Source organism: Nymphaea colorata, chromosome 5 (genome assembly GCF_008831285.2).
Source record: "Nymphaea colorata isolate Beijing-Zhang1983 chromosome 5, ASM883128v2, whole genome shotgun sequence".
Lineage (NCBI taxonomy): Eukaryota > Viridiplantae > Streptophyta > Magnoliopsida > Nymphaeales > Nymphaeaceae > Nymphaea > Nymphaea colorata.
In genome coordinates, this window is record NC_045142.1 from 14,806,294 (window position 1) to 14,828,184 (window position 21,891).

Below are 21,891 nucleotides of genomic sequence, written 5' to 3' on the forward strand. Positions count from 1 at the left end.
AGAATGCAAAGGTTTTCTCTAAGATCGATCTGAGGACAGGCTACCATCAACTATTGATACGGGAGAAAGATGTTTCTAAGACTGCCTTTCGAACTAGGTATGGACATTATGAATTCAGGGTCATGCCTTTTGGGTTGACTAATGCTCCCGCAGCGTTCATGGACCTCATGAATCGGGTTTTCCAAGAGTTCTTGGATCGTTTTGTTATTGTGTTTGTTGATGATATTTTGGTGTACTCAGAGAGTGAAGCAGAGCACAGAGACCACTTGAGAAATGTGTTGGGTCTTTTGCGCAAGCATAAGCTTTATGCCAAATACTCAAAATGTGAATTTTGGCTAGAGAAGGTAAACTTTTTGGGTCATGTGATCTCGAAGGATGGAGTATCCGTCGATCCGACTAAGGTGTCAGCTGTCCAGGACTGGAGAACACCTTGTAGTGTAACTGAGGTTAGAAGCTTTTTGGGATTGGCAGGATACTATCGCAGGTTCATACAAGACTTTTCAAAATTAGCTACGCCCATGACTAAGCTATTGAGAAAAGGGATGAAGTTTGTGTGGAATGAAGAATGTGAGAAGAATTTTCAAACTCTAAAGGACAAGCTTACTTTTGCCCCTATTCTGACGCTTCCATCAGGTCATTCCGGTTTTGTGGTGTACACTGATGCTTCAGGGATCGGTTATGGTTGTGTGTTGATGCAGCATGGTCGTGTAGTGGCTTATGCATCAAGACAGTTGAAGACCCATGAGCAACACTATCCCACTCATGATTTGGAGTTGGGAGCAGTCGTGTTCGCATTGAAGATGTGGAGACACTATCTTTATGGTGCAACATTCGAGGTGTTTACAGATCACAAGTCCCTGAAGTATATATCCTCACAAAGGGATCTCAACTTGAGGCAAAGAAGATGGATCAATTATGATTTCACCTTATCGTATCATCCAGGCAAGGCGAATGTGGTGGCAGATGCGTTGAGCAGGCATGCCAAGGCGACAATGTGCAGTATCTTGACTCGTTCATGGACATTATTGCAAGATGTGATAGCTTGGCAGCCTTGCATTTGTGATGAGCACAAGGCAACGATGACAGCCTTGATACGACATCCTTTGATGGAGGAACTTGTAATGAAGCAAAAGGAAGATCCAGAGTTTGCTAAGAACATGGAAGCAAGCCAGAAGAACGATTCTCTTTGGCATCAAGATGAAGATGGTTCATTGCGTTTTCGGCAGAGATTATGGGTTCCTAGAGATGAAGGGGTGAAGCGTCTGTTGCTTGATGAAGCTCACAAATCTAAGTTTTCTATTCACCCGGGCAGTACAAAGATGTTTCAAGATTTGAGAAGAAATTTTTGGTGGCCTGGAATGAAGCGTGAAATTGCAGAATATGTGGCAAAGTGCTTAGTTTGCCAACAGGTGAAAGCAGAACATCAGCGGCCAGGAGGCTTGTTGCAAAGAATCGATATTCCAGTGTGGAAATGGGAAGACATTACGATGGATTTTGTGGTTGGGTTGCCTCGTACCAAAAGACAACAGAATGCCATATGGGTGATTGTTGATCGACTTACGAAGTCCGCTCACTTTCTGCCAATCAGAATCAGTCAATCATTGGAAAGTCTCGTAGAGTTGTATATTGACGAGATAGTGAGATTGCATGGAGTGCCAAAGTCTATCATTTCGGATCGAGATCCGCGTTTTACCTCTAGGTTTTGGGGGCAATTACAGAGGGCTTTGGGTACCAAGCTTAAGATGAGCACAGCATTTCATCCCCAAACTGATGGGCTATCAGAGAGGACTATTCAGACCTTAGAAGACATGTTGCGTGCATGTGTCTTAGAGTGGAAAGGAGAATGGGACAAACATGTGAAACTGGCAGAATTTGCTTACAATAACAGTTACCACTCTAGTATTGGGATGGCACCTTTTGAGGCTTTGTATGGAAGACCGTGCAGATCGCCAACTTGTTGGGCCGAATTGGGTGATGGTAAGATCGAAAACCCTTTAGTTTTGCAACACTACACCGACTAAGTGGAATTGATAAGAAAGAAGTTGTTGACTGCTCAGAGTAGACAGAAAAGTTATGCTGACATTCGTCGTAGAGAATTGGCTTTTGAGGTGGGTGATCATGCGTTTTTAAAGATTTCTCCTACAAAAGGTGTTTTTCGCTTTGGTGCGAAGGGAAAATTGAGCCCGAGGTTCGTAGGACCTTTTGAGATATTAGAGAAGATTGGAGAGGTGGCATACAGATTGGCGTTACCACCAGATTTGAGTCACGTTCATGACGTTTTCCATGTTTCCATGCTTCGAAAATACGTACCAGATCCGACACATGTGATTGATTTTCAAGGTATTCTAGTACAAGATGATTTGACAATGGAAGAACAGCCCATTAGAATAGTGGATCACCGAGAACAAGTGCTTCGCACGAAGAGGATTCCTTTAGTGAAAGTGGAATGGCAGTACCATGGGTTGAAGGAGAGTACATGGGAGCATGAGGAGGACATGCGGAAGAGATATCCGCACTTGTTCTTGCTTTGAGGTATGAGCTAAATTTCGAGGACGAAATTTTTTTTTTAGGAGGGTAGAATGTAACGCTCGTTGGTTCGGCGGGTCGGGTCGAGTTAGGGTCCAGACCCGGACCCGACCCCCACTCGCGTAAGGGCCCGACGCGAGGCCCTTCTCCCTCGCCTTTCCCTTCCTTCTTCGTCGTCTCTGGTGGTCTCCTGTGGCAGCGCAGAGGGAGGAGAGTGACGGTCGGGTGGTGGTGGCTGGAACGGCGACGGCGACGGCGACGGAGGTGGCAGCGGCGGCTGGGAAAACCCTCTCTCTCTCGTGCGATTTTTCTTGCTCTGCCACTCATGCCCTTTTGTTTGTTTTGCTCTCTGCCGCACGTCCCCTCTTCTTCTCTCTCGCCACTTTCTTTCCCCTCTTTCCGCTGGTTCTCTACCGCTCGACCCTCTTCTCACTCACCTGCACTCCCCCACCTGCTCTTTCTCTCTCTTCTCACCCCACGGCCGTTTTTCCCCCTTGACCGAACCCCTCCTCTCTCCGTCTCTCCTCTCTGTCAGCGTCCCTTTTAGTTTTTTTTTCCCCACTACTACCGTGGGTCTTTCCTAGCAACAGAGTTTGTGTTAAACTTTTTGGGGGGAAACTTAGGATTTGCGTTGGAAAGTGATGATTCATGTACTTAATGATCGTTTAAGCATGATGGATTAATTTTCGAAGCTTTAGGAAAGCATGGTAGAGATTGTGAGGTTGTGGGAAAGTTTTGGAACCGTCGTAGGGAGCGTAGCGCAGACTTCGGAGAACGGGTGTATCATGAAGTTAATTAGGGATATATGCGTTTTGGGATGTGACTTGAGGTTGATGTCTTACTTAAAGAACGTTATTGAGGAAGGAATTAGTGATGGTTTGATTGATGGTTGAAGGCTTTGATAATTCGAGGCAACGTCAAGACGTAAAGGAGGAGGCCTATTGGAGAGCTTGTTGGTCGACACTACCTGTCGATACCCTATTGAGGCGATGACACGTGCCTCAAGGATTTTATTTTTGTATCTGTTCGTTTCTGTTTGATTGGTGTAGGTATCTAGTAGAAACCTTATTCTTGTTTATGTTTGCAGGTGCACTGGGCTCATCCCGTCGACCTTGAGTTCGAAGCTTGAGGCATTTTGAAGAATTTGGTGAGCGCGCCACAGGTATGGCAACTTTCCAGGCAAATTCCTGCCTGGGGCAATTGTGTAATTGGGTGCTCCTAGGATCAAGGGATCCTAGGATTGTGATGTTAATTGATTGACTGTTTTGTGATTGAGTATGTGTATGTTGCTTACATGATATGAATGGGTTAGAAAGATTATTAGTCATTCGTTTTAAAAATGTTACGCATTGGCATGTGCATGCTAGAATTGATATCTGTTTAGGACAGATGAGGCGGGGTATCGAGTCGAGTGTCTCCTCGACCCCAATTGTGCATTAGAAAGCATCATAGAATGATAACTGCATAGGACAGCTACGAGCCAACCGCAGATCGAGACTACTCTCTGTGGATTGGCTATATTTTTCAAAGAGGTGATTGACATGATTGATGTGAGGATTGAGGTGATGATTGATATGAATGTGTATGTTGTTGCATATGCATTGCCATGGGCAATGATGCAAATGGATGTTTTAGAGGGTAGTTGTACCCGTATGGTATGACGGCTAGCAATGACTGTTACTGTACGTATAGACCTCATGTGGAGGTAATCGGAGGTGTGGGTGCACTCGGGAAGTGTACTAACCTCGTGTGCTAGCCAGTCATCTTGTGAATGTGTAACTATAATGATAAGAATGAATAACTAAGAGATGAGAGGCCAGTGGGATGTGGCTATGTGTTTGGGAGACGTCCCCCTTGATTGCCACTAGTCTCGCCTGTCAGAGCGCAGGCGGTGCAAGGCCCCAGGGTTCTGTTGTGTGTTGTGCTTGGAGCGTTGGGCTTCTGCCTTCCCAACCTGGGTGTCCTAGGGAAGGCTGAGTATCTCACCTTGGACGTCACACATCCAGGGATGAGTGCTCTACCGCTGCAGCGGGTGAAATGGATCCATACTGTTATGGGCCACCACGGGGGTTGTCTCTCGGCTGTAGGCCGCCCGCGGTGTGCACGTGCCTGTGTTGCACCCACAGGAACTGTTAATGCATTAAAGTTAATGAAAATGCAAAGTGTTTGACAGAATGCATGTGACTGACGTATATGTGATTGATATGAATGCAAGTGTTATGTTTAAGCATGCTTCGCATGTGACTGATGTTGTGTTAGTGTTGCCATCAAGTGGCTTTTATGTGTCGCACTCAGACGCGACATGACGATAGATGGGTTGATATTTGTCCCTTTATTTGAGCCTTACTTGAGAGGGTTTGGCATTTTTCTGGCTTGTTGCCATACTGCGAAGGTTGAGCCTTCAGTTGTTTTCTTTTTCAGGTTTTGGCGGACCCGGGGCAACAGGTTGAGCGGATGGCTTCACTCACGTCCTACTGGGGTGGTTTTGGGATTGTCGTTTGTAGTGCCGGCGCGTCATGTTTTGGGATTATTGATGTCTTTTTTTTGTTAGGCATCAATGTTATTGATTTTGGGGCTTTTTGGTCATGCACATAGATGTGAATTTGTAGGAAACAAAATGGTTATATCAATGAAAGTTCGCCCCATTGTTTTGTATTGCTTGGCTCATCGTCAATTTGAATTGTTTGGTAGTCACACCTCGATGCTTTATGTTTTGAGAAAAAAAAAAAATAGTTTGAGGGTTAAAAGGTCGGGGTGTGACAGAAGCAATGGCAATAAGAGTTCTAACAGAAGTCATGCGAGCAACAGGAGCAAAGGTTTCTTCATAATCAATCTCATATTCTTGAGCATATGCCTTGGCAATAAGTCTTGCCTTATATCTTTCTAAAGTTCCATCACTTCTAGTTTTGATTTTATAGATCCATCTACAACCAATAGTCTTTTTCCTCATTGGTAGAGACACAATATCCCAAGTCCCATTGCTTTCAAGAGCTTTAAGTTCAAGATCCATGGCTTCAATCCAATTGGGATCTTCCTTAGCTTCAAGGTAAGAAGATGGCTCATAAAAAGAGTGATGAGCCATAATACAAGCTCGAAATTTTGGGAAAAAAGACTCATAAGAGATAAATCTTTGAGGAGGTCTAGTGTGCCTTTGGGATCTCCTAGGAAGAGATTGATTAGTTTCTTGATTTTGGGGATCTCTTCTTTTATAAACTAAGATCTCTTTTGGAGGAATGATATTAGTAGAATTATCATTGTTGACCTCTTCAATTGGCACTTCTACAACTTTATCGGCTTCATCATCATCAATATCATTAGTCCAAAGTTCTAGTTTCTTGGGTTCATCTTTGAAACCATCTTCATTTTCTAAAAAGATCACATTTCTAAAAACATAAACTTTATCTCTTTCCATATCATAACATCTATAACCCTTTTGAGTTTCGGAATACCCAATAAAAACACAACAAATAGCTTTGGAAGAGAGCTTATCGTCTTTATCACTTAACACAAAACATTTGCAACCAAAGACTTTAAGTCTATTGTAATTAGGTTTAACATGATGAAGTTTTTCAAAAGGAGAAATATGTTTCAAAAGTTTGGTAGGCATTCTGTTAATTAAATAGGTTGAAGTCAAAACAGCCTCAGCCCAAAAGTTTTTGTGAACATTTTTAGATAAAAGAAGGGCTCTAGCAGTTTCAATAATGTGCCTATGTTTACGCTCGGTCACTCCGTTTTGTGGTGGAGTGTTAGGACAAGATCTTTGATGAACAACCCCTTTTTCTTTTAGAAATTGTTGAAATTCATTTGACATAAATTCTCCTCCTGAATCACTTCTAAAGACTTTGATATTTATGCCAAATTGCGTATAGATCATGTTGTAGAAATTCTTAAAGTTTGTGAAAACCTCCGATTTGTGTTTGAGAAAGTAAACCCAAGTATGCCTAGAAAAATCATCAATAAAGATCACATAGTACAACAATCCTCCTTTTGACATAATGGGAGCGGGTCCCCACACATCCGAATGCACTAAATCAAAAGATTTTTGGGCAATAAAATTTCTATTATTAAAAGGTAAGGCTTTCATTTTAGCCTTAATACAATCCTTACAATAAAAGTTCTTTTGACAAAAATTTTCCATGAAGGGAAGATGAGACATTTTTTCTATATTGGAATGTCCAAGTCTTTGATGCCAAGTTTGAATGTCACATTCTTTGGAAATATTGCAAGATGGTCTTGAGAGGTCAAAAAAGTCTATGTAGTAGAGTTCTTTTGTTTTAAAACCTTCCCCAATCGTCTTCTTGGATACTCGGTCCTATATCAAACATTTGGATTGTGAGAAGATTATATCAAAACCTAGGTCGGCTATTTGAGAAACTAATAATAAATTTAAGCTTAATTTAGGAATGTGTCTTACTTGAGGTACTTTTAAAGTTTTGGATCCAAAAGCTAGGTCAAGGTTTCCAATAAAATCAATTTCAAGAGAAGTACCATCCGTCGTTTTCACAAAGGAATAAGAATCATTTTTAGTGCATTCGGTGAGAAGGGATCCACAAGGAGTCATATGAAAAGATGCACCCGAATCAATAATCCAATAATACTTGTAGAAGTAAATGCTACGGTAGCTCCCAAAGTTGAAGGTGTGTCTCCTCCCTTTAGAAAAGGTTGAAGAGCACTTATAAGTTGATCAAGTTGGAATGAGCTTTTGGAGCTGCAACATTGCTTCTTTTGTCAAAAATTCTAAGTTTTGGACATCTTGGTTTGGTATGTCCTTCTTCTTGGCAATGATAGCAAATAACTTTTCTTCTTACTCTTTCATATGTACGATTGAAGTGAGGAGGTCTATAAGGTCCCAAATGGGCTCCCGGCCTAGATGTGGCAAACACATTGTTGACTTTCTCTTTATCAAGACAAAGACGATTTTCCTCCATTTGGAGCTCTGCAATAGCCTCATTCATAGATGGTGTTTTAGAACGATGAAGTAAGGCGGTTTTAACACCATCAAATTCAGGTCTAAGACCTATGATAAACTTGTAAAACTTGTCACGTTGTATTTGCTTTTCTCTAAGAATAAGATCTTGTGTCCAATGTAGTTCAAAAATACTTAATTCATCATACAATTGATCCATTTCAGCCACATAATCTTTAATGGATCTATCTCCTTGTTGAAGATTGTGAATTTTGAGTTGAACATGATGCATATAAGCAACGTCTCTCATGGTATGAGTTTTCTTTAGATATTCCCAAGCTTCTAGAGCAGTATTAACTTAGAAATTTTCCCGCTAGTAGCATTGTCAACACAAGTCAAGATTCAAGTAATAATTTTGTGATGACCAACACTCCATTCTTCCCATTTCTTGTTGTATTCAGTCATTACTTTTTCTTTTTCGGTTCCGTCCAATTCCATAGCTCTTCCATCAACAACTTTAGTAAGGACTAGTTGTGGTTCAAGTTTTGTCCCATCAACTAGTCCCCAAAGGCTTTTACTACGAATAAAATGTTCCATAGTTCTTGTCCATTGTATATAGTTTGTTGATGAGAGTTTGGGAAATGGAAGAAACGAGACTTTGTCATCCATGACCACAATCAACAAGGTAGATCCACTTACACGTTATGACGAAGCTGGCTGTCGCGCAAAAAGAAGTCCACGGCAATAAGAAAAACCAGTCTCCCTTCTTCTTGTGTAAAACTTGTATGTTTGAGATGATGAAAAATTGAAGAAATCAGTCACAATCTTCTTCCACCAAAACAGCACCTCCTCTTCAATCTTTACCACCAATAGAGACTAGCAAAACAGCACCTTCTTGTGTCAAGAATCAGCCAGCAATAACGTCGAGCACTTAGAGTGCTTCACGACTCCAAAGGAGTAAGAGCTGAAACATTACGCTGAAGGACAGCAAGATGAATAGCCAAAACGTGGCTCTAATACCATGTAAATCAGGCCCAAAACTTAGGCAAATACGTCAAGAATATCACTCTTGAATCTCCCACTAACTCAACAAGGCAATACACAAGAGTCCTCTAACAAGAGCATAAAGAAAACATGTATTTATCTTCAACAATAATACAATAAGTGGCTTAACAAGCCATGGGTTAAAGAGAGGGGAGCCTACACTATATATAGAGGAGAGAACAAAAGGAAGAAGAGAGCCAACCGTTGGGACTAGTTCCAACGGCTAGAATTCTAGCCGTTGGGACTAGTCCCCTTTAGGGAATAAGGATAAAGAAAAGGGGGGAAAAGGGGAAAATAAAAATACATAAAAAAGGGGAAAATTACATAAGTATCCTAATATCCAAATATATATAAAATATATATATATGTATACATATAAGACATATATTAGATAACTAATATATGTAATATATATATATAAATATGTATATATATAGATACATTTAGAATGCATACAATCTAATATTCTAACAGGTTCAACCTTCTACGGTTTCTCTTTTTCAAGTTCCAACAAACCATGGCAGCAGGTTTAGTTCACATCCTATGGAGGAGTTTTGTGCATCGCCATGCTGGTGTGTCACATCTTGCTTTTATGGTCCATTGATGTCTTTTTGGTTTGAACATTGTTATAGGGTCATTTATGTTCATGTAAAGTCGTTTTTTCATGCACAATCTTTTGTGCATAAATGAAATAGTTCTCTAATTCTTATTTTGAAATTGTAGCTCTACTTCAATTGTTGTCTCATTACACTTTGATGCGTTGTGTTAAAAGAAAAAAAAAAAGTGAAAAATCAAGGTATGACATAACCATTGGAACAACCATTGAATTCTCAACCATAAAATAAGTCAAAAGGTATTCCATGCAGGAGGTTAAACATAAATAATGGTAACGGAAGGTCATCAGACCTAACTTTAAGCTAATAGAAGCACATTTTTTTGCAATTAGTAAGACAAAGTTGCAAAACACGAATCTACAATGGGAAAATAAGAAAATATCAATCTCTCATATCCTGAATTTTTATGGTACCATGCAGATATAATTTGAAAATCGGAATAAAGGCGACAAATTCTATGCGTTGACAATAATAAAGCAAGGAGTATAAATTTGACCAGTCAAAGAAAGAGAGAGAAAGAGAAGGTGTGCCTCCTTGCTTTGAGCATCCAGCTTAGGAGGCATGCCAAAGCACAAGCACTTTTTCTCTTTAATTTATGTACTTTTTTTTGGGGCTTCGAGGAGGGGGAGGTAACCACCTCCCCCATCCTCCTCGCAGAGGTGATGAGAAAGGCCATCGCCTCTCCATATTACCAGATGGCTAAATATTTGAAATCCGTCACTAAAAGCACCATGAAACCCTTACTACAACACAAACTATTGCAACATCATAAACCATTGATAATGTTCTCCACTAAAGATTTTTAGCAACGGATTTTAAAAATTTAATCATCGCAAATTTCAGCAGCCTGATGATTTCAATTAATCTATATGCTATTATAGTTTGAATGTTTGTTATTTCTTGTTTGAAACTGCTTGTGTGTTTTTGTGTGTGTGTGTGTGCATATTTATATATATCTTCCTTGTCATGTTGAAGACAGTTTCCTGACATGCAAGGTTAGCTGATAAATTGTGATCATGCCGAGTATCCATGGTTGCCAGTGATTAGCTTGGTTTCTAAATTTTAGAAACTAGAGTTAGAGACAGAATTGTCGGTATTTACGGAATCAGAAAATTTTGCAGGCAATAAAACATTGCAGAGCAATGATATTGAATCAACTTGCTCTTTTTAAGCTATATAACCTGTAGAAGTTAATTGTTCATTGATCAAATTTGAAATTTGTTTATGTTATAGAATATTCAACATGAATCTTGTTGATTTTAGGTCTAAAGAAGAAGAAGAAGAGGAAGAACACGAGAGAGAGAAAATCTCAAGGTATTAATAGCTATATAACCTGTAGAAGTTAATTGTTCATTGATCAAATTTGAAATTTGTTTATGTTATAGAATATTCAACATGAATCTTGTTGATTTTAGGTCTAGAGAAGAAGAAGAAGAGGAAGAACATGAGAGAGAAAAAATCTCAAAGTATTAATCCTAATCCTACATTGAAAGAGATTAGGGGTGGTAAACAGAATTACAAAAGCAGACCAAACTATAAAACATAAATTTTAAAAAAGACCTCCCAGATTAATAATATCAACCCACGACTTATCAACACTTACCCAAAATGGCACACAGTTCCTAACTGTTTACAGAAAGAACCTATATATAAATGTTAACTCTCAACAAGTCTTATCTTGAATTTTAATTGTTTTTGTTGTTATAACTTGATAACAACAGGTTTTCATTAAAAAAATACTTTCAGTGATGTTAATTTTAAAGGACGCTGATGTTCAGGTGGATACAATTGTTCCTACCGAGTACCGATGCTTTTGCGTGGTCAAATGCACTCCACACTGCTGCTACTTGTGGGCGGTGGATAAACTCTATCTGGGTCGGAACAAAACGGAATCCACTCTATCTCCAACGATGCACCAGGACCAAAATCCATCCTGCTCTTCCTACCTCTCCCCGATGCAGCGGAAGGAGCAGAGCAGTGGCGGATGACTAGAGGTGAGGGAGGGACAAACGGAAAAGGCAGCGTCTGATTTTCTTCCTAGTCCATAGCATAAAGTCTTGATTTACTTCTTTTACCTGGTGGACCAGTGAATGCACCTGTCTTGCATATGCTGAAATCACTACCTAGGCTGCACTTAGTGCCTTTAACCAGTGTTATCTGAGCCGTCGTATGATACGTATCGTATAGGTTCGCAAAACCTATACGATATGCCTATGATAGACATTGTTCAAGTGTATCATAGGTGTATAGGCCGTATCTTACAATACGGTGCATTTTGAAGATATTGTGATTTTTCAAACATATTGGAAAAAGAAAAGCTACTTTATGTAAGAAAAATGAAAAATTAAGCATCAATAAAGAGAAAAAACACAAATTGAAACATCCCATTTGTTAGAAAATGATGTTCATGGAATACAAATTTTGTTCTGATAGATCAGGTAGAAATTGTATCGTAGTACTATCTATTGCACCAACCTTCAAACACAGAGACTGGCTATTCTCATTTGTCCCATTTGAATATGTAGTGGTGGTGTCAGCGCTGGAAGAATTTCTGGAGGGGCCCAATGACCTTGGAGTCTCTGCCATGTTTGCTGCATAAGTCATGGTGGAGGCTGCACTTGCTGGAGCTGGAATGACATAGTGTTCTAAATCGAGTTCCAAAGTAACTGCAGAACCATTCTGTTTGAAAGCAAAGAAACAGATATGAAATTAGGACCCTCAGGGCCTCATCTCAGCAGAGTAAGATCAAACACATTAAACAAATTGCATCCTGTGCAGGTCAATCAAGTGAAAAAAAATCAGAATCTGAACCTGAGTTAGGCAATTTTAGGATATTTATTACATAATTTTTACACTAAAAGACATAACAGTCAATTCCGGATCAGGTATAACCACAAATATCTTGCCAAACTTGACGGCCATCAACACGCTATTTATCCAATGATAAAGATGAGCAAACCAAAATAATAGCAATATGAAAATTAACTGAAGGAGGTGAACTCCCACGTTAACAAATGCATTCAGGTGCTCGCCTTACTGCTCAAGTAATGTTTTGAATCACAAGCTATCAAAAACAGTAAAGACATTGCATGTGGTTTTAAGCTATAGAGAACAACTATAACAGATAGACTTCTGGGCTATCAGAACTCTTTAAAATGAATCAAAAGACATTGGGTTGGCTCGATTAACTGTCATAATTCAATCCTGAAGGCAAACAAAGTCTAAAACAGCAGCAATGGGTTCATAGGAGACTGGAAGAGGCCTCTTCACGCACCTCGATGCTTGTATCTGGAGCAGAATTAATACTAACATCCGGTATTCCACGAACAGTTGAAGGTTGGAGGTTCTCCAAATATGCCCTCCAACTAGCAGCTAGATCAAAGGGAGAAACGCGATCTGCCTTAATCAATACCCGATACTCTAACACCTCATCATTACTAATTCTGAACAACGCCAATCTCCTGTCTCCTTGTAGAGCTCCTCTCGTAAGCAGCCGGTTGGGACCCTCCTCAACAATGCAGGGAGTCGCCTGATATTTTGGTTTCAGCAGGAACTTGAAATCTAGTGTCTCTGCAACCAAACTCAGGTTTAAGAAAAAGCACGAGATAGAAGGCACAACAGTTTAACGAAACCCTTCGGCCAATCACATCCAAGGCATTGAAATTCAATGAAAACGAAGCAACTCAATTACATAATACGGACCGTGATTTGGAGGAACCACAAAACTCAATTCCCAGATCGACGTCGATTCGCGTTCCATGGGAAGCTGAAACACCAATCTCTAATTATGCATCACTTATTTCAGTGAACATGCTTCAAAATAAAAAATCGAGTTCGAGGTTGCTTCCTCTACGAGTAATGACGAATCCAAATTAAGGCCACACCCCAAATGAATTACTCACCGCTTTAGAAGAATCCCAAGAACCAACAAGAGGAACCGAGCCGTAGACATGAGGCGTGAGTTCCCCATTGAGCTTGTAATTCTCCATCTTAAGAGACACATACAGTTGCCCACCGACCTGGTCCAGGCCCTCCCCACCGCCATGCCCGCTTTCCGAATTCCTGGAAGTACTAGCCCCCATCGGTTGCTTGGGGATACTGATGAAAAAGCAAGGCCAAAGAAAGAAGAGAAATACGAGTGAGCTCTCTTGCGCGATAAGAGAATAAGGAGGAATGTCACTCTATCTTGTTCGCCGGCCTCTTTTCATTGCATCGTCAGTGTTATTATCGAGTTTGGAGACTACCAACGAAATGATATTCTCTTTTTTTCTTCTTCTTAAGGAGATTTGCGGCCGTCTTTATAGGAATAAGGAGGACCGTCTAACGTCTCTGCAACCGACTATGGGAATGAGAATCTCATAACCCAATGGCAACGAGGGAAGGAGAAAAGGAGACTACCTGCTTTTAGGTGAGGTGAGGATGATGAAAGGGAAGCCCCTGGCGCTGCTTTCTTCGGCCTACTCAGGTGGTTGAAAAGGGGAGGAAGAGCGTTACCCGACTCGTGTCCAGGGCTTTCGGTGAACGTACTGGCACGCGCCGCTTGGAGGCCTCGAGAGATGCTTTGGAGATCGCCTGGAACAGGTCATCGCAGATCGCCGGGCGTATTGGATGGACGTGATGATCCAGAGTTCAATCACTAGCGAACGAAGATATGATCATTCAAGGGTCGAGCAAAAGGGATTCAGTCCACGACCCTACCACCATAAACCCATATGAGAGATCATCCATCGACGCCATGTCCTCATTTGGTGGGTCCAAACGGATCTCAAAAGCCGGACCGCTGACCACTAGATTTAAAGGGTGAACCTACCCTTCTCGGTCAAAACCCCTCAAGGACGATTTTGCCCCCAGTTTAATTCACACCTGCTTTTGCTTGAGTTTCACAATGGTTGAAGGATGATTATTTGCCTGACCAATCAATCCATCATGATGGATAAACATCTGATTCAGTTGAACTATGCTTTAACAAAATCTTCGTCAACTTCAACCCCCCAAATTCATCAGCCATGGTGTGTAAGAAACATAACTATTCTTTCACATGCATGAATTCAATGAATTTTAACCAAATACGTTTTTCCTTACATCTTCTCTTGTAGAAACATGTTTGTCAATGGCAGCTTATTACTATAGAAGCCCTAAAGGATCGTTGCTTCAAGAAGAGGCTAGGGAGCAAGAATCGCAACCATCAACATGGATCACCAGTATAAGAGGATATGCTTAAATAGAGTGGGCCAAGTAGTCGAGCATCTAATATGGAAAATATAATAAGACCAGCCAAATCTAAAAATAAATGTGATTAAGAGTGAGCATCAGGCCAAGTACCGATGAGTAGTTAGGTACTTGGCCTATAATGGGCTGAGCTTGAGCTGACTAGTTTGGCTTGAGTTGGATAATGGGGTTCGACTCGATCAGATATATACATATACATAGCCCGTCTCTCACGGCTGCTTCAACTGCCATCCAATTTTATTTTGATCGGACGGTTAATGTACGACAAAAAAAAGGGGGACAGCCGTCAGGGGTCTTCGAATGCCATTCCATTCCGCATGTTTCTTCTCTCTCTCCTCCCGCCTGGTCAGCTCGCCATCGTCACTCCTACCTGAAGTTCAGACGTCACCGGTGGCCTGACATAGCGATCGACGACCATCTCCATGGCGACGGCAATGGTCAGGCAGCTCCTTCTGCTTTTCCCCTTCGGGGCAGCCACATTCAACTTTCCCTTTTCTGTTCCTAGGGTTTGCCTCTCACATAGAGGAAGCCCCATGGTGTGCGTACGTTGCACACCAAATGTTCGATTCAATGCATGATAGACCTGATCAACGTATGTGTGCATGGTTTGAAGGTGCCATAGATCAATTGAGTGTGTGAAGATTATGGAACTAAACGCTTGAGACCTGACGTAAATTTTTCTTAAGACATTAGCTGCGTTCTTTGTTCAATATTACTATCTATTATGGAAGTCTCTCTTGTCAACATGTTGAAATCTCTTTTGAAGTAACATGAGTAAAAAGACCCGAAACAAACTGTAGCTGATGCTCCTGCAGTACAAAATTAACACTGTTTTGAATTGCACTAAACCACAAAGATAGCTAGATGTGTCGACTGCAGTGTGATGACTATTTTGAAGAGTTCACTAGGCAGATGAAAGACAGAGATTTTGGTTCGGTTGGTGAATGTATGATGCTGAAACTTTGGCTCAAACTTTACGCAAGCTGCAATTCTTTTCACAATGGTCACCAAATAGATGTTAACGATATTTCTATCTCTCTCTGAAATATTCACGACCTATAAAAAAAATATCACTTGGAATGTGGAATTGTGAGCCCTTGCTTTTTTGAACATTTACGTATATGTGCATGGGTTTGAAGGTACCAGAGGTCATGTTTTTGAAGGTTTGTTGCAAAACTATAATCCATTTATACTTCAACCAAATAGAGATTTCTGATCCTTGTGAAATTAAAATCAGGTCTAAAATCCTAAGGTCTGATCAGATCACTTCAGATATAAGGATGCTAAAGCTTTAAACATGAGGCCCTCCTACTCTGCAACCAATCCGACCAAGAGCAGGTCCATGGATGTCCAAAGTCCTAGCACAAATTTATTAGAATAGTCAAGAACACAATTATACTCAACCGTGTATAGGGCTGGGCATCAGGCAGGGGCAGGCCAGGCTGGTCGGAAAAAAATGACCAAATGTAAGCCTGTTAATGCCATTGGACCAGCCCAAGGCCTGGCCCATTTCTAACCGGGCCAGGCTTTTTTGGGTCAGGGCCCGGGCCGAGGTTTTTCAGGATGGGCCAGACTTTTTTGGGCCAAGCCGGGCTATCCAAAATATAAGCTTATAAATAAAGCTTATTCACATTACCATCAAGCACAATGTTACACAATGAGCAAAAGATATGAGGGAGCCAACATGCCCCATCTAGCAAAAGTTATGCAATGAGCAAAAGATATGATCTTCATTTGATACACCATTAACAAAAAAAAAACATACAAACTTTTAATCAAATATGACTTCCCCAGTCCCCAACAAAAAAATATTAGACAAAGTGTAATACACAATACTAACAATGACATATATTGAGAAACTTTTGTTCGTCAACCATCAGCAAAATTACATCATAGCTTAACAAAACACATTTAAACTTTGACTTTCACGAAGACTTATATTATATGACTTCCTTTCTTCAGTTATCCTGCAAAACACTTTCAATGGTTAGTCTACAAAGTAAATAAAAATAACGTGTAACAAATATTATATAGTAAACTGAAACACACCATATACAAAAGATTTACCACAATGAAATGTGAATCATGCATCGAATTATCATTCGTCATTCGTCACAAGAAGATTGCCCCCTATCTTCAAAACTACAAAGAACACATCATCACCAACAAACTATAATGTTAGTATATCATGAAAAACAAAAGGAATGATTAAAATTTATCATTAAACAATGAACATCTTACGTTGCACATTCATTGTCTTCATCATGAATCCAACTCTGTGTGACAATTTCAAGAGTGGTTGAATATCGATAATCATTAATGATTCTTCCAGTTGTACTGAATGCAGACTCAGATGCAACTGTGGATATAGGAATTGCCAATATATCTAGAGCTATTTTGGATAAATCTCTATAATTATTTTTATTTGCTTTCCACCAAGATAATGTATTGAAGTCTTCATGAGGTCGAGGTCGTTCTGTTGAACCAGTTAAATATGCTTCCAGATCTATGCAAGGTACTTGAGTAGATGCAGAACTCATGTAATATGTGAAGAAGACATCTCTTGAAAAATCTCTATCTTCTTCAAATTCCACAAGGAACTGATGTCATGAATCAATGGAACTGAAAAAGACATTCGATCAAGAGAAACAACATGATGAATATAGATAAAAAATTGGGCATAATGGAGAGCAAAAGTAACATTAAAGAAAAACAATTCTTCGTTCATGAGAGAGAGAGAGAAAGAGAGAGAGAAAGAGACAACAAATGATCTCAGATTCATGCAAAATCACGTGGAGGGCATCTAGGCATATGAAACTAACACCCTGAAGTAACGGTTTTGAAAAACCTATGCAGGTGATGGAGAAATGTGCAATGATCAAACACAAAAGTTCTGGCTTAACAGAAAATAAAATAGTGGATCATAGAAAACAATCTGGCTTTCAAGAAAGAGATAGCCTGACGACCTCAACTTCGTGCACAATTACATGGGGAGCATCTAGACATGTCTAATTAACTTCTTAAGTGATGGATTTGGAAAATGATGTCTAGATTCTAACCTAAATGTTACCAAAGTTGAGTCAGAAAATTACATCTTACGCTATGCAGAAATGCAGTTATGATCCAATGGACAACTTTGAACGAGCAAAAGGGGAACTAAACAACTTCAGTTTTAGCTGAAAATCAGTGAGGGGGACAAATTAGTATGTGGGTAAGTATAATGCAGTTTACAACATCTCAATATCACACCCCTGCAGAGACCTATGAGATCTGGAAGCTGGGGCTTGATATATGTGAGGTAGTTACAAGTGCATATGAACATAAAAAAAGCATGATAAACTTCAAAATCTGGTTGATGAAGTACCAAAACTAATGAACAAGAACATGGTTGCAACTTGACATGGTGGCTTTTGGGATATGGGAGATGCAATACCACTTTGTGGTTTGTCCAGTGACATCCTGCCTTGGATCTAGTGGATTCAAAAGTTAAGGATCTATGCAAATTGTGAATACCACAAGTAGAATATGACATAAACTGGCCAACGAGTGGAAAGTTAAACAAGGGGTTCAACCACGGCCAAATCTAATAAAACTTGCATGGATAACTCTAGACATGTAGATAAAGATATTTCCCATCGATGAACTCGAATATCGAAATTTAAACTATATAACATCGAGAAGTCATGCAAGTTCTCATCATCTGTTTTCTGCAAAACTTCATATTACAGAAAACAGGTTTCTATATTTTGGATAGAAGAGTGGCAAAACGACTTGCAAAACATACAAACTTGGACTCATTGGAAGCTAGCAAATAGCAAAACTTTGCCTTTTACTGGATTGAGAGATTCCACCTGGTTCTTGAGCTATGACATCATGAGATCTGGCAAAATTGGGGTCCAAAATTTCCCAAAGAAGAAATTACAAAATTATATTTTTGTATTTTGTGCATAAGAGAGGGAAAATAGACTTCAAATCAAATAAAAGTGGTTCTAAATGAAAGTAGATCCTTGCGATTACAGAGCATACTTAACATTGGAAACTAATCCTGTAGCAAAGGTTCCAGCATATGAAAAATGGACAAAATTTCTGCTACATGCAAGATGAGTCTACCTGAGACAACAACGAAGTACTACTACATGAGAAAGTGTGTTCACATAACCTACACGACCATCATGATAAAAACCAAAAATAAAATGGATCCTAACCAGAAGTATGCATCTAATGTCAATATGTTTAAGCATTGATGTTAGCCATTTTGGTGGATTCTAGGATTCTACCCATGAAACAGATAGAATGTCCTCAAACTAGCTGTGATCATGAAATGTGGAAAAATATGGAGATATAAATAAGAACATTAAATTGTAGGGATGCCTAACATGGGTTGGGGGTTTGAAGGGCTGGACCTCTTACTAGGATGTTGTTGAGCCCACACAAGGGATCCCTGCAAGCCCCCATAGGGAGCAAGTGGTGTCATGTAAGGAGTTATTCATGCATAGGAGAGACAAAGAACGATACCCACTTGGAGACGCCTCTCATCTTCTTTGGCGAAGCATTTTCTTCTCTATTTTCTCCTCATCCTCCTCTTTTCTTCCTCTACTAGATCTATAATATAGGGAACTTTACTGATTGAATCTCTTCTAAAAATCCTAGAGAATTCCTAAGTTGGAGAGAGATCTAAGAGAGAAATAATAAAGAGAAAGGAGAAAGTCCTTACCAGGGAAACTCCTAAGCCAGGCCCTCTTTATAGTTTTTTGAGGGTAGCATTCCGGTAAAATCCACTTAGGGTTGGCAGCACCTGTTGCCAGTTTTGTAATGTAACCACACTTAAAAGGAAGCTAAACCCTCGCTTGGATGGTTGAAATTGCATCTACTGACATGCATTGGCATCTAGTGAATTTAGAACTTGTCATTGGATTTAGATACAATTTGATTTGGAAAGAGATTTGGATCTCCATTTCAGATAATATATTGGATTTAATATCTAAATTTTGTCTTGAAGCTTAGATTTGGATCTAGAAAAGATCTAGAACCAATACTTGGTATAGAATTATGGATCTAGATCATCAATCTAAACCTAGATTTGGTATGACATGGGGGCTTCCCTTTCTAGGTCCCACATAGCCAGTGGGTCTGGTGTAGGTTCGGTTGACTAACCCTAGACAGGTAAACTCAAACTTCAATTGGTTTTAGGAGTTGGGTGCATTGATTGAACCTGGTCAAAGAAAAATTGTTTTGGTGATCGGTTTAGTAGGCTTCAGCTTGCCAAGGTTGGAATTGAACTAGGTTTAAGCCAGGGTGAAAACTAGGCTCGATTGGTCTTGAACTGGCATTACATCATTTTAGGTAGGTTTGGATGACCTGACCTGTGATGATTGAATCTAGGCTGGTGACTGAGTTTAGCTAGCAGAGCCAAGTTCAGTTTTGTTGGAATGGTTGGGCCTGGTCAAAGGTGCTCTAATTTAGGGAGGCTTTACAAAACAAATTTGGTGAACCCTTATAGTTGTAAATTTAGGCAGTTAAAATAGGTTACATAGATCTTATGGAGCTAAATTTGATAGTTTTGTTTGAACTAGGATCTTTAGGTCCAATTGAGGCAATTTTTGACAAGTATGATTCTATTGCTCCAATGAGCATATTTCTAGTAGGTTTTGAAAAGTGACGGTTGTGGAGCCTAATGAACCTACCTTTGGTAGGATTATGGGAACTAGGGTTTGTAGGCCCTATTGAGTCTATCCATGGTAGGTTGAAGTCTAGTGAGTAATAATTGTAGAACCTGCTTAAAATAGCAGCCTCTTGAATTTGGTCCTTAAATTTGGAAAGGTTAGGCATTATATCCTAGATCGTAGCATAGTTTAGACAAAATTCAAGAATGTTGACCACTGTGCTTAAAAAGTCAGTTTTTCTAAAAATAGCTGGATGCGAATAGGATAGAAGTAGTAAGGCTAGGATTAAAATGGACATTTGGTGAATTTTGTTGGCTTTGGTAGGGTTTTGATAGGTTGAGATGAGAGAACCCAGATCAATGAATCCCAAACTTCGTTCAATTGAAAAATCAAGAAATTTTGATGAAATTCAAGCTAACATAATTTGCAGACGTGAACATGAATGAGTGAGTTAGTCTGATATGGTTAGTGAATTTGTAAAATTAAAATTGTGCTTCACCACTAATAGTGTGGCTGGAATAAATTTGAGGAAAGCTAGATCAACTGATGAGGATGATATCTGCAACTCCACAAGAGATGACATGATGAAATTGTAATGAAATTGACCTCAAACATAGTGGTAGTCACTAGGGAGAGTTACCCCCTAATGGCTTGGAAACTTGATTTGAACTATTAATCTGAGCTAGGGTTAAGCTATTCGTAGTATGACTAACAAGTCCTAAGTTTACTCTAGGTTAACTCAACCTAAACGTGGTGGAATTGAGCTAAAACTACTAAAATGAGTACTTGGATGACCTGCCTTTTAAGGTATGGACTTAGTAGAACTAAAATCAGGTAATTGTACTACCCGAGCCATTGAAGTTGAGCTGGATTTCATATGAAGAGCTGCTCCTAAGCTAGGTTAGGGATGATAATCGAAAATGTAGCTAAAATGGCCATTTATGGCATAATGGGACCATCAAAACTCAGGTAAGCTAGGTTAAGCCAAGATCAGCAATGCGGAACACTAGTAAGCCAAACATGAAAGGTCCTAGGATCTACTCTAAGGTTTAAAATGGGTTGGTAGAGGTAATGCACTCAAATGAGGTCATTTCTAGGGCTTTCTAGTGTTTAAGGGCAAATGATAAAAGTGACCTAGGTTTAACCTAGGGGATTAGGGTTTTCCTAGGTTTAGGATAATAGTAATCCTACTGGAGATAATATGACATTGCTCTAGGATCAGGGACCAAACAATTGAAAAAATAGTTCGACAATAGTAATTACATAGGTGGAATAGGGTAAAATAGTCATTTTATGTTGTCAAAACTTTAGGACATTTATTGCTCGATTGTGATGAGTTGAAGGATAGAATAATTTTGACGGGAATCAAGTTAAAATTTGATTTGGGATGTCATTCTAAGTACCACAAGTGGGAGTGATTGAGCATGGTGAATGAGGGGCCTTGAGTTGAGCTACATCTAGAACATTTGAACTCGATCTGAAATAAGGATAGGCTAAACCAAGCTAAGGAAACACCATGCTGAATTTGGTTTGGATTGACTACACTCAATTGAGCTATAACTGAAACTAAGGTTTCTCTAAGTGGAGTGATCATGCTTAAAGACAGGGTTTTGTTGAGTTAAGCCAGTTTTAGAAGCTTTAACTTTATGAGCTACTAATGGTGAATTTCTTGGGATAAAATAAACTAGATCTGAGCCTGCCAAAGAAATTGCTATTAAATTGATTTGAAATGAATTCATTTTAGCTCAATTTCAATTGATCTTACCTAAATTGAACTATGAGTGGTTATACTCTATGAGCCAGTAAAGTTAAACTCATTTTGGTTGAAATGTATACATTAGGCTTTGTCTGAAGTTCAATTGCATAATGGAACTTAAATTGAGCTCATTTCTTAGAACATGGTGCTGAT

General features: G+C 39.7%; 1 protein-coding gene across 2 annotated transcripts in view; it reads right to left on the reverse strand.

Annotated features, from left to right (window-relative positions):
* The window catches only part of LOC116254252 (6-phosphofructo-2-kinase/fructose-2,6-bisphosphatase), a 95,474-nt gene extending 81,705 nt beyond the window's left edge, over nucleotides 1-13,769 (reverse strand). The window contains exons 1-5 of one of the 2 annotated variants that reach the window (XM_031629500.2): nucleotides 13,489-13,769; nucleotides 12,993-13,188; nucleotides 12,793-12,856; nucleotides 12,365-12,660; nucleotides 11,566-11,769 (exon numbers count right to left, since the gene is read on the reverse strand). In XM_031629500.2, coding sequence (XP_031485360.1) covers nucleotides 11,566-11,769; nucleotides 12,365-12,660; nucleotides 12,793-12,856; nucleotides 12,993-13,172 — 744 coding nt within the window. In that variant the 5' untranslated portion in view covers nucleotides 13,173-13,188; nucleotides 13,489-13,769. Of the gene's footprint in view, nucleotides 1-11,565; nucleotides 11,770-12,364; nucleotides 12,661-12,792; nucleotides 12,857-12,992; nucleotides 13,420-13,488 lie in introns of both variants that reach the window. The other variant, XM_031629497.2, reaches the window with a different exon arrangement.
* Nucleotides 13,770-21,891: the final 8,122 nt, after the last annotated feature.